Source organism: Tetrao urogallus, assembly GCF_951394365.1.
Source record: "Tetrao urogallus genome assembly, chromosome: 15".
In the NCBI taxonomy this organism is placed as follows: Eukaryota; Metazoa; Chordata; class Aves; order Galliformes; family Phasianidae; genus Tetrao; species Tetrao urogallus.
In genome coordinates this window covers 10,721,312-10,733,733 of record NC_136828.1, presented here as the reverse complement: position 1 = coordinate 10,733,733, position 12,422 = coordinate 10,721,312, and the positions used below count along the sequence as shown (strand labels likewise).

The window sequence follows — 12,422 nt, the reverse complement described above, 5'->3', positions numbered from 1 at the left end:
GCCTCTGCTAAGCACAACGCTTCCTACAGCCATCAAACGCTGCCTGTGAATGCGCTCACCTCACACAAACCGGGCACCTCCTCATCACCTTCCTCATTCCTCCTCGGCATTTCTGACATCTGAGCTCTCCTTCCTCTCGCCCTCGGTTTAAGACCTCCACGCATACAATAACAAACTGCCAAGGAGGAATGCCCTTTTTCACTGAGGGATGACTGCGCTCTCCTGCGATGCCAACTGCAGCTCCTCTGCTAAAGGAACTGCTTTTGTCACCTACTCGTTTCCCTGGGCTGAACTTCCACACGAGGTCCTCTCCCCTTCCTGCTCCCACTCCGAAGCAATCTGTAACATTTGAACAAACGCTTTTTCCTTCCCCATCTTTTCTCAGCTCCTCTCCGGCACCAGAAGCCAGACTGCTGTGAGCACCTCTGCTGCGAGGCTGATGAAAAAGCCGTACTGGTGAAGTCAGAACACAACGGTGAGGTTTTCTGGTAGGAAAACTGCACTCTTAGGCCACTTCTGCACAACCTTCCCAATTCCACAGGCAAGTTACCTGGAACAAGAGTATCTCTGAGATCCAGCGCAATGAGACTGCAGTTTTCACGTGTACTTCTGGGTGATATAACAGTATGAGGAAGAAGCCTGTAAGCTTTGGAGCTGATAAACCCTTTGGAACTTCCCCCAGGGAGCAGCGACTGCAGCAGCAAACAAAGGTTTCAGAGGAGGACATCAGCTAAAAAAGGGCCGTGCTCCACAAAGGCCCCTTTGACTTTGGACCATTCCTCCCTGACCCAGAAGATCCCGAGCAGACTCCCAAGCACTCACAATGCCATTTCATTATTGCCATCTCTGTTTTGAGACATCTGTCACGGCTGTGCTGCCCCGCTGACAGCGCCGACGCAAAGAGACCACAGAGTGACAAGTTCCACCTCACTTTGCCCAGGACTGCAGAGAGACAAGGCCATAAACACCCTTGGCTGCTGCATCACCAGCAGTGGGGAAAGCTCCAAAAGGAGCTCAGCTCACACTTATGGAGGAACTGAGACACAAGGAGAGATGAGCACGTTTGAGGCCGCAGTCATTTTAATCCATCATCCAAGTTACGTGCAGTTGCAGGTGTTGGTTTGTTTTTTCATTCCTAAGCAGAACGTGTTACTTCATTGCAATTTGCATTGGGACAGGACTGACACCACTCTGCAGGACCTGGATGATAGTTTCTAATACGTTCACATAAGTAAAATGCTTTCAGTGCATTGCTCATACAAACACCGTGCCAATAAACAAGGAAAAAGGAAAAAAAGATGCCTTTACAAAAAAGCAGAAAGATTCAACCACCATTTGCTTCCTAGCAGTCATCTTCAGACTAAGTGGCATTTTACAGAATCACAGAATGGCCCGGGTTGCAAAGGAGCACAATGCTCATCCAGTCCCAACCCCCTGCTGCGTGCAGGTCACCAACCAGCAGCCCAGGCTGCCCAGAGCCACATCCAGCCTGGCCCTGAATGCCTGCAGGGATGGGGCATCCACAGCCTCCTTGGGGGTGCAAAACAGAAATGGTCTCTAATCACAGGAAACACAATGCAGGTAGTAAATCGTAACAGAAGACGTTCTCTGGGCAGCAGAACAGAGGAGGAAACAGCAGCCATGCTAGCTGCAGTGCTTTGGAGCAGGTAAGGCAGGCCAGCAATCCCCAGCCACGCTGAGGATACAGCATTTCCTAACAACTCCAAAGGGAAACCTCTCCCAGAGCAATTTATTTTTGATTAAATGAAGCAATTTTTGTCATACCACCCAGGTTGCGTGCTTGTAAAAACCAAAAATGTGTTTGAGCAAGCAGAGTTCTCCAATGCAATTAATTAATTTAAAAAAAAAAAAAAAAAGATGAGTGAGAAAATCCACCAAGTTGCTCAATAAACTGAAACTTCAGCCTCTTGCACAAAATGCTCTCATCTAGGAGGGAATAGTGCGTGCTAAAAGGCAAAAAGCACTTTGATGCTGCATTCACTCCTTAAAACTAGAACCAACAGCTTCTATCTGTTATTGAAATGACACCCGCCCGCTCCGAAGGGCTACAACCACAGCAGGGCTACAACCACAGCAGGGCTACAACCACAGCAGGGCTACAACCACAGCACGAGTTACTCAACTCCCAGCGTTTTATTGACTGGCTGGCATAAAAACGAGGCACATCAGTGACTGATCTGACATTCAGCACACGGCACCACAAAACTAATTTCAGATCAAACATCATCTATATGCCCTAAAAATATTTCCAGCCTTCTCGTGTCCGAAAGGATTTTCAGACTGACATTTTCCTCACCAACTGCAGCCTTGTAAAGCACGAGCAGCACGGGATCAAGAAAGGATTAAAAGCAAACCGGGTTTTTTTTGAAGAGTGGCTTCTGACTGATCGCAGCACACACCAGGAGCAAGCTAACCTGGAACTGAAGATTACCTCGTGCCATTTGTCTCATTGTTTGGCAATATCTCACCCTCCCACAGCCGCAGCTCCGTAGAGATCAATGCCAGCGCCTGGGTCTGAATGAACCACAGCACCGAGATTTCCAAGCATCCACCTGTTGCCTTTGAAAGGTCGGACGGGGCCTTATTTATTAACAATTCACCCCACAGCTTCGAGAAGCAGAACTTGCACTTCTTCCCATTGGAAGTGCAGTTCAGCATCAGCCAGAGCAGCTTTCAGAAGATCTAATGCAGACCTCGGAGGTTGCAACATAAATTGGTTTCTCCATGCGTGCACGCAGACCTCGTGAGGAGACACGGAGCTCATCTGGCTCAGGGCAAAGACTGCAGAAGTTGGGTTTGGGGGAGGAAGCAAGCGAGGAGGAGAGCAAAAAGGGAAACAAAGCAAAAACACGAAACAAAACAACCAACCCAGAGCGAAAGCACTCGGAGCAACGAGACGCACAGAGCACAACGGGGCTCTCAACAAAGCTGATGGAGTCCATCAGGCAAACGAGACGAGCTCAGGAGCTCAGGGCTCGTTCAGAGTCTGCCGGCAGCGAAGGGGGAACCCGAGGGAACGGCGGGGTGGGCAGCGAGGGGAAATGAACAATAACAACAAATAAGGGAAATAAACGGAAATAACTCGGAAACGCAGCAGCACGCCGGGCTGGGAGCGGGGGCACGGAGAGCAGCAGCGGTAACGGCTGGGCCCGCCGCCACGGCCCGGCCTCACCGCGCGGCCGCCACGGCCCGGCACACGGCGGCACACGGCGGCACACGGCGGCACACGGCCCGGCACGGCGGCACGCAGCGGCCCGCGGCCCCTCCCCCCTCCGCCCCGAGGAGCGCCCGTGAGCGGCGGGCCCCGCTATTACCTGTGAGGCGGATCTTGATGCTGGAGCCGTTCCGACGCGTCCCGGGATTCGACATCGCGCCCCGCGGCGAGATCAACCCGCGGCCCCGCGCAACCCCATGCGGGCCCGCTCAACCTCCGGCCGCTCTCTCCGCGTTCCGCCCGCGGTCGGACCCGCCGCCGCCCGCCCGCTTCAGCCGCCGCCGCCGCCAGCCCGACCCGGCCCGGACAGCGCCTCCGCTCCGCCTCGGCCCCGCCCCGCGTCTCGGGGCGTGACGTCAGCGCGCGGGCGGAGAGGCGGCGCGGCGCCGCCATCTTGAGGAGGTCGGCTCTGAGGGAGGAGTGCGGCGCCCCCTGGCGTGCGGGAGGACCGCGACCCCGCAGCGCGTTAACCTCGCGCTGAAAACATCGCCGTTTTAACCTTAACCTCACTGAAATCCGGGACTCCTCCCGTGGATTACTTTGGACAAAATATACGAATGTGGCTTCTCTGTACACTTTTCCCACCTACCGATCCAAAAATATGCCAAATTAATGCACAGCTGCTTTAAGTGACATTCACTGACATGGATGTCTCCAGAATTATCTCATTTCCTGTATTCTTGCCTGCGAAAGTTTGTTTGCTGAGGAAGCAAAGTAAAGAATAGCCTTTGTTGGGTACAGGGGGGATTTAGGAGGACGTGGATGTGGTGCAGTGGACACAGATGCTCACAGCAGCATGGAAGTCAATGGAGGGAAATGGGGTACAATAAGATGTGAACCAGCCCACCACTTCATTTATAAGCCACAAAAATGTAAGCTCAAAAGCATCCCATAAGCCACCCTTCCTGGTTTGCTACCAGAAATGAAATCACCAAAGGCCAAACCCCATTAAATCTGCACCCCACCAAACACAGAGCAGCCTCTGGACTCAGCGGGAGGCAAAGCCACGAGCCAACCCTGTCCCATGGCAGGGCTCTGCAGGGCACATGGAGCCAGACAGGGCAGCAAATGCTGCCAGGTAGCCAGCGCTCACCCTTTAGCCCTGAAAGCAGAGGGCCACATCGCTCCCCTCCACCAAAACCCCCCTTTGACTTCTCCTGTAAGGCCAGACCTGCAGAACACAGCTGCACAGCGCTGGAGAAGTTCCTGGGTGCTCCTCTGGCAGTGTGAAACGAAGAGTAAAGCTTTAGAAGAGAATCTGCTTTCCCTCTACAAACTCCTTCTCCCTAATCAGATCCTAATGCAGTACACACAAGCCTACATGGGCTCCAGCAGCATCTTTCCCACATCTCCAGTACAGCAGTTATCACTGAGCTCCCTTTGGTCAGGAAAGAGGACACTCCAAACAGCAATACTTTGTTTTTTTTTTTTTAGTTCATCTCAATGCTCTGGATTTGGAAAATGGAGCATCATGAACCCAGCATCACATCCATGGACACATCTCTTCCACCCTGGCACTGCAAAGGTGGAAGCATGCAACTTATCTACAGCAGCCACACAGGTGAGCAGGAGAGGAGCCTCAAAGCTCTGACCTTCCCCTTTTTAGCTTGCTGTAAGTAGCAGAGCATCAGCACACAGCAGCCCTGTGTCCACGCACAGGAAGAGCAGGGCAGCAGCAGGAGGCCAGCTCCGGTCCCCAGCTCCATTTACACTGAGGAAGCATGTACCTCAGGCTCCTTTTACCCACCGAAATCCAATCAGTTCCAGATGCTGCATCAGCAGCACACTGTAAGGTGGTGCTGGCAGCAGAGCCCTTTGTGCAAACCCACAGGGCAAAGGAAGGATCCACACAAGCACTCACCTCCAGAGCACATCCAGGTTTTGTGCTATTCGGATTTTTACTTCATAATGTCAGATCCAGGAAATAAATCCTGGCATCACTCCACAGTTCAGCAACTCCAGCAGTTCAATCAGCTACGCCCTCCAAGCTTAGGGCTGTTACCTTGTACAGAGCACAGGCTCTGCTTCCTTCTTTCTAGGCAGCCTGGAGGAGAAATGCCCTGTATCCTGCAGGGAGGCCCAGGAGCCACAGCACAAACACAAAGGCCAAGCAGGGTTTGGTGGTACACTCTACTTATTAGCTTTTTTTTTTTTGGCTCAAACAGTTAAAGTTACACAACTTGTGCTCCTGCAGGCAGGCAATGTCTCACATAGAAAACAAAACACATCCAAGAACTCCAATACATATTCTACCATGTTTAAGGCCCAGAGAGCTATGATCTCAGAGTATGAGGGAAAAGGAGAATAGAGGCAGTAAGTACAAATTCACAAGTGCAATTTATTGTTAAGTTTCAAATGTAAAAGGACTATACACCTCTGCTCCTCTTGGTCAGGAAACCCAGCCTCCACCCACCAAGTCAGAGCTGTGCAATGCTTCGTCTTCAGAAGTTGAAGTCTTGCTTCTCCACTGAGAAGTTATACAGCCCCTCCTCATCGGTCCCAGGCTGCAGATCAGAAGTCTCCTAAGAGGAAGTTAGCAGCCATCAGTTAATGAGTCTGCATCTCTACTTGTTTAAAACACTGCAGGCGAAGCTCAGACCTCAGCTCTGAGGTCTCCCATACCACTGTAAGCTTCTACTCTGGTGTTCCCCAACCTGTGATAACAAGGCTGGATCCAAATATGGACCCGTGACAGTTATGGAATTCCCTTGTGACTCCTAGCTGAGGTCCTGTACTTTTTTCACAAGCTTAACATGAGAAGAGTCAAGTAATCCAGAAGGAACCTGAGCACAGTTATCAGTGAGTAGGAGGCTGCCCTTCCTAGCAACAAGCCAGGCAGGAAAGAGGAAGCCTCCCCACATTTGGAATGCATATCAGCAACTGCAGTGATGCTAGCTGATGCCATTGGAAATTTGAGCAGCAAGATGCTATCAGAACATCTCTATTGCACAACAGTCAGCTGACAGATTGGGGTTCTTCTCCAAAGTTACAGAGCTTTGGAAGGTAAAGGGAGTAAGCTACAAGAATTACCCCATTCAAGCAGAGACCTAAGGACTTATCTCAGCATCTTTAGATGATGTGCTTCATTTCAGCACACAACAGCTCATTTTCAAATAAGCAGCAACAAGAGCTCACATACCTCACCAGAAAAGTACTTCTCTATGATATTCAGAGCAGCTCGGTAGACCATGTTGTTCTCGTGGGTTTGCAAGGCTTCAATTTTCTCCAGACCATCAAGTTCTTCTACCAACAGGCACAGCCTCTCTGTTTCTCCCAGCTTCTCAGCTGCCTGCAAACAAAGGAGGCAAGTATAATCCACGTCAGAAATAGGGCCAAGGTGGTCTGTGCTGCAGGGCCCTGAACCTAAGGATCAAGTGACTGCAGGTAGAAACGCAAGGGTCTGCATTGCGCTCAGGAGAGATGTCGGAATATGGCTGCAGTATATTTTGAACTGCTCCTCTGGGATCACTGTGCTGTGGTTTTGCTGCCAACTGAAACAGCTCCTGGACCCTTGGAAGACTCCAGGACCATCTAACTTCTGCAAGACCTTCACTTCTATATGGCTTAGTGATTAGCATACTGCATCCTCTCCTTTCCAGAAGGAGAAACACTCAGGGACTTCATCATGCTAAGCCCTTTGGGCAACCCAGAAGGACCCAAGAACAAGGCAGGCATGAAGTCTCACTCCTGCAAGACTAACTGCTGGGGAGGATCTGTTCCAGCTGCACCATGCAAGCATCCCTCTCACACCTCACTGCTCCTTTGGTGAGGGGATACAACAAAAGATCTTACCAGGAAGAGATTTGAAATGGAATCCAGGATGACCAGGATAGTTTTGCTGTCTTTGGACAAAAGCAGGTTGAGCAGAGGCTTGAGGACCCCAGACTGGACGAGCTCCACCACCTGCTCCACAGTGCCACCAGTTGTCAGGTTGGCCACTGCCCACACCGCCTCCTTCTGGGCCTTGAAATCCCCCTGGAAAAGCAGCACAGAAAACACATTCCCAGACTTCAGCATCCCTCAGAGCAGGCTGAGATGCCAGGTGAGAACAGCCAGTCTCTGCACACAATTTGGACTGGCCTGCTTTCCTCGCACTGGATGGACACAAGGCAGGGCAGTCAAGACCAGCTCCAAGCTGATTTTTTCCATGCAGATGTACTAAGTACAGTGCTCACACTGTTCCTCTGAACCAGCAGCTTCACAGAACACTGATCAGGTGGCTCCTGGGCACTGCACCTCATAACAAAGCAGCAGAGACGGAAGTTGAGCACTGCCCCTGTGTGCACAGAGCTGTCCTCATCCCCTTACCTTATCAAGCAGCTCCACCAGAGGTGGCAACAGTCCACAGGTGATCAGCTGCTGGATCTGCTGGCACGGCCCGGCTGCAATGTTGCTGAGTGCCCATGCTGCCTCCTTCTGTATAGCTGGCTTCGTGTGTCGCAGCAGAAGGGGCAGGACAGCCAGGACACCAGCATCAATAGCTGCCTGGGTCTGCTCATCAGTCCCTGTAACCACATTCCCAATGGCACGCAGAGCTGGAGTCTAGACAGAGATTAGAGCAGACGGAGATGAGAAATCTTATCTGAAGGGATACACACCAGAAAGACCAGCAAGAGCCCTCACTAAGTGCCTGATCCTTCAAATGAAGTCCCATGGACGATTACTGCTGTGGTTACAGACCTACCTACCAGCCTCCTGTTCTGATCTAAGCAGCTTTACAGGCTCTTCCCAGCCACAGCAAGAAGGAACAGAGCACTGGCTTGACCAGCAACAAGTAGAACTGCAGAGTGAGGTGACAGCAGACCACAGACAGCAAGGAGCTGCTCCTTCCCTCTCCCCACATGCCCCTATATTAAAGGGCCAGAGGCCAGGATCAATCGGTTGTTCCCTACCATGACAATCATCTCAGGGCTGCTCATGAGCTCCACCAGCCGTGGCAGAATCCCCGTATCCACCACAATCTGGATGCGGTCATTGGAGCCATCAGTCAGGTAGGACACAGCCCAGCAGGAGTCAGAGACGATATCCTTGTCCTCATGCTCCAGCAGGCAGGTGATGACGGGCAGCAGTTGCCTCACTGCCTCCAGAGGTGGGTATGGGTTCTTATTCCTGCACAGGTTTGACAGAGTCCATGTGATGTTCCTCAGGAACCCAACCTGGAAGACAAGGGAGCTGTGAGATCCTCCTTGCAGAGCCCTCTGGTGCAACCAGCACTGCTCCACAGCAGCAGATGTTATCAGCCAGGAGGAACCTCTTTAATAAGGACTGAGGCTTGTTTGAAGCAGGGAGATGAAAGAGCAGACCTCCCCTCCTCCTTCTCCAATATTAAGTTCCAATAACCTCAGATCCGGTGGGATGACAAGCCACTATGACTAACAAAGGCACCAAACAGCTCACTGCCAGGTCCACAGGACAAATTACAGAGCATTCTTTGGACAAGATCAAGGGCGTGTTACTTCAATATTAGCAGCCCATCGTCATAGAGGAGGGTTTGAGTTTTCTCATCCCAGTCAGGAGAGCAGTGGAGCTTCATGCACAGCATCACAGCCACCAAGGTGTGTAGGGGATGGGACCGTCATACTTTGTGACATTTCACAGTGCTCCCCAAGAAGAGACAAAGCTGAGTCAGGAGTGGCTGGAGAATTCTTCTACAGATTTTGCAATATAAATTCAAATAAGGCCCAGAGGGCATTTTCCTCAGCCCTACCCTGAAAGGCTGAATTTCTGCCTACAGAGAGCACACACACAGGGTGGGACACCTGGGTGCATCCATCCCACTGCTGGAGCTCTCAGAGCTGCAGCCTGCCTCACACCACTCTGAAAAGGTCCTTCTTCCCCTGAAAGCTGTGGGGCAGGCATTGCTGCAGGAGGGCAGGGCACAGCAGGAGAAAGCAGGAAGGACAAGTTCTGCCCTCTGCACGCATATGCAAGTCTGCTGCACGCCAATTGCAACTTACTCCTAGCTTGAGATGGTCAAAGCTGGAGGGGAAAGCTTCGACCAGATCTTTGCATTGACTTGAAATGCATCTGCCTGGCATCTTGTTGAGGGTTAGGTTCATTAAAAGCAGTTCAGACAAGGGTCCCATCCAGCTGTTTTGAGAATCACATCACCATTCACCCATTACCCAAGTGATTGGGAGTGCCAAGTCAAGAGCAAGAAAGTTATTTACTGGAGTTACAGGAGACACCAGAGCCAGCAAGGGAGGAATCGCATTGCAATTGATAAGAGCATCTCTGTACAGAGGACCATCACCTGCACAGATAAAAAGGGTTATTTATGATATGTATTTAAGTCGCAAGACAGGCAACATCCAACAGCAGCCAGAGACCCCCCTGAAATGACACTGGTCTTCAGCAAGATGCACTCCTGCATTTGGCTTTGGCCAAAACCCTCCTGCAGGACCAACAGGGACAGAAAGCCTGTCAGGCCATGAGAATCACAGAATGGAGGCAGAGCTGCAGGGAGATGGGCCCCATCAAGGACCACCACTGTTTATCACAGCTGAGGCAGTGACCACGTCCTAACCCAGCTCTGCCCGGGGACCCCGCTCACCTGCGATGTTGCCCAGCGCCCACACGGACTGCTCACTGATGTGCATGTGGGGGGAGGACAGGAGGGAGATGAAGGCAGGGATGGCTCCCCCCTCCACCACCGCCCTGGTGTGCTCCGAGGTGCCGGACGCGATGTTGGTCAGTGCCCAGGCTGCTTCAAACTGCAGAGCAGCATTGTCAGCACGGGACAGGAACTCAACCAGCCTAGGGATGATCCCCAGCTCGATGATTTGATTGAGAGGGGGGTCCTTCTGCCTGGACAGGATCCTCCTGCAAGACGGCACAGCACCTTTGTAGCCATTGGGCTCCATCTGCATAAGATACTATCAAGGTCCTCATCTAGCCAAGAACAGCTAGAAGAGGGAGCACTTCCAGCCAGATCTGAATTCCAGCCACAACACCTGTGCTGTTAGAGGAGGGAATCCATGGTTTAGAGCTGTGCTGCCACCAGATCTCACTGTGGTGCAAGCTCAGGGTGCTGCCAGGCCATCCCACGCATGGGCAGGCTCAGCTGGAGCAAGCAGAAAGCCAGCTGTACTGCACAGCAGGGATCCCAGGAAAGCCCCAGCTGCAATGCAGCCTCTCCTGGACCCTGGGGATAGATCCCTGCTGATGGTGATTCACATGGGGACAGCCCTGCTCAGCCACATCCCACTGTAGAGCAGCCCTTCTTCTGACCCAGCCTCCAACACCTGGTTCCTTCCCATCCACCTCAGGTGTCTGCAACCAGCACAGCCCAGAAGGCACCACCAACCCTTCAGCTGGCTTTGCCCAAGCCCAGCATGGCACTCTGTAGGACCCCAGTCCCCTGGGCTGGGAGGCTCCTTCCCCATTGCAGCTTATTGTGCCTTCAGTGCCCCCCAAGCAGGAACGATGCCATCTGGCCCCCAAACCCCACAGCAGTCCCATCCCTCCCATCAAGCAGCATACCTGGCTGCCTGTGTCGCCTGCAGCTGGAGCGAAGTATTGCTCCCATTCACAGCTTCCACTATTTCCTCCAGAGACAGTGGAACAATCTGTGTTGGGATGATTCAGAGTCAGATAGCAAGTCAGAACTCCAAGCCAGGACTCCCTCAGGTGTAATCTCACACTCAATCAGCTGTCTAGACCCAAGGCAATCAATGCTCCATATCTAAGGTGCTGTCTGCTCTTTATGCAATGTAGTTTCAGGATGAGACAGAGGAAGAGAATCCCACAAATGCCTTCCAGGCAGCTGAGCCTTGTAATCAAATACAGGGGAGTCCCTGGCACCATAATGGGGCCATGAGCACAGTAATTACCCTGCTCCAGTGCCTGGAGCTGCACCCAGTTCTACCTGCCATCAAGGGAAGCTGCAATACACATTTCCATGCAAAAAAGCACAGAGGAGGGCTGGGCAGCACCCAAATCCCTCCCCAGTCCCTGCATTCAGCCCTGGCTGTTAACCCAGGTCACTGGAGCTGGATGTGGTGGCGGCCCAAGTCCCAAAGCAGACGGGATGCTCTGCATCAGCCATGTGCTGCAGCACTCACCCACCCAGGAGCAAACACCCAGCACTCACCACGTTTTTCTCTTCTGCTGGTGAGGGGCTCTTCTCCAGAGACACAATGGAAATGCTCCTGCGCTTCAGGATCTGCTCATCCTTCTTGGCCTTCCGCAGCTCAATGTTCACCTCCACCCGCTGCCTGTGCAGGGCCTGGGGGCACAGGACACCACATCAGCACTGCCCAGCTCCCCCCAACAGCTCATCCCTATGCCAGATCCGACTCTGCAACCCCAGGATTGCTACAGGGAGTAGAGCCAGCTCCTTGCCACGGCCAGGAGGGTCACAACAAAGTATCTCTGCCCACCCTCCCCAAGGATGCTGCCAGCAGTGACAGCCCAGAGCCACTCACCCAAAGCCTGTATCCCACTCCTACCACATCCCAGCAGCTCCACACCACATCTCTGAAGCTATGGAAGCACCCCTGACAGTCTGTACTAAGATCTGTGGGTAAATAGCATTCAGAAGCCCTCACATAAGCTCCAGCTGGCTCCACTGTTTCTGGAAGGAGGTGCCACAGATAGTGGGGTTTGTACTTACTGCAGTGTCCTTGCCCTTGTTCTTGAAACTCTTCATCCTCTCACCATGCTTGGGCACGACTGGCATCTTGGCAGGTCAAGGATTTCTGCCAGCTGAAAACTTCCACGTGCTCTGGGGGCAGCACAGGGCAGAGTGAGCTTCACAGCCACACTACCTCCACCCCTGAGCATCTGGGACCCCATAACAGCCCCACACATGTGCTGCTCCCGGAGAAGGAATGTCAACTCCTCTGCCCTCAGCAGAGCTCAGACAGATCCACACAACACCTCAGCCTCTAAACTAAGTAAGGGCACAAACCACCACTTAATACCAGGCTGGGAAAGTCACAGCTGCAGCTGTGACCCCATGCGAAAGCAGGGCATGCCTCTCCTTGTGGAGATAAGAACACCTTCCCCCAGCTCCAGGTCCAACTGATTTAGACAGCCTAAGCCTGGCATGGCCACCAAGGGCTCCTAGAAGCATCAGCTCAGGGCCCCATCTGAAGGGAGGCAGTCACATCCCAGCCCAAACCCCACCTCACAGCCCAGAGATCCCCACAGCAGAGGCATCAGGTCATGCGCTGGCAGTGTGACC

General features: G+C 52.7%; 2 protein-coding genes across 4 annotated transcripts in view; both read right to left on the bottom strand.

Annotated features, from left to right (window-relative positions):
- Positions 1-3,390, bottom strand: part of SMURF1 (SMAD specific E3 ubiquitin protein ligase 1) — a gene marked incomplete at both ends in the record, with an annotated part of 38,713 nt that extends 35,323 nt beyond the window's left edge. For all 3 annotated transcript variants that reach the window (XM_079542743.1, XM_079542744.1, XM_079542745.1), the window contains one exon: positions 3,336-3,390. In XM_079542743.1, coding sequence (XP_079398869.1) covers positions 3,336-3,390 — 55 coding nt within the window. The remainder of the gene's footprint in view (positions 1-3,335) is intronic.
- A 2,286-nt stretch (positions 3,391-5,676) lies between these two features.
- On the bottom strand, positions 5,677-11,915 carry KPNA7 (karyopherin subunit alpha 7; the record flags this gene model as incomplete). The annotated part of the gene is made up of 10 exons (XM_079542675.1): positions 5,677-5,757; positions 6,375-6,524; positions 7,028-7,210; positions 7,544-7,777; positions 8,128-8,391; positions 9,406-9,488; positions 9,789-10,057; positions 10,718-10,803; positions 11,328-11,462; positions 11,850-11,915. The coding sequence occupies 10 exons, from the start codon at positions 11,913-11,915 to the stop codon at positions 5,677-5,679; spliced, it is 1,551 nt and encodes a 516-aa protein (XP_079398801.1).
- Between the last annotated feature and the right edge of the window lie 507 nt (positions 11,916-12,422).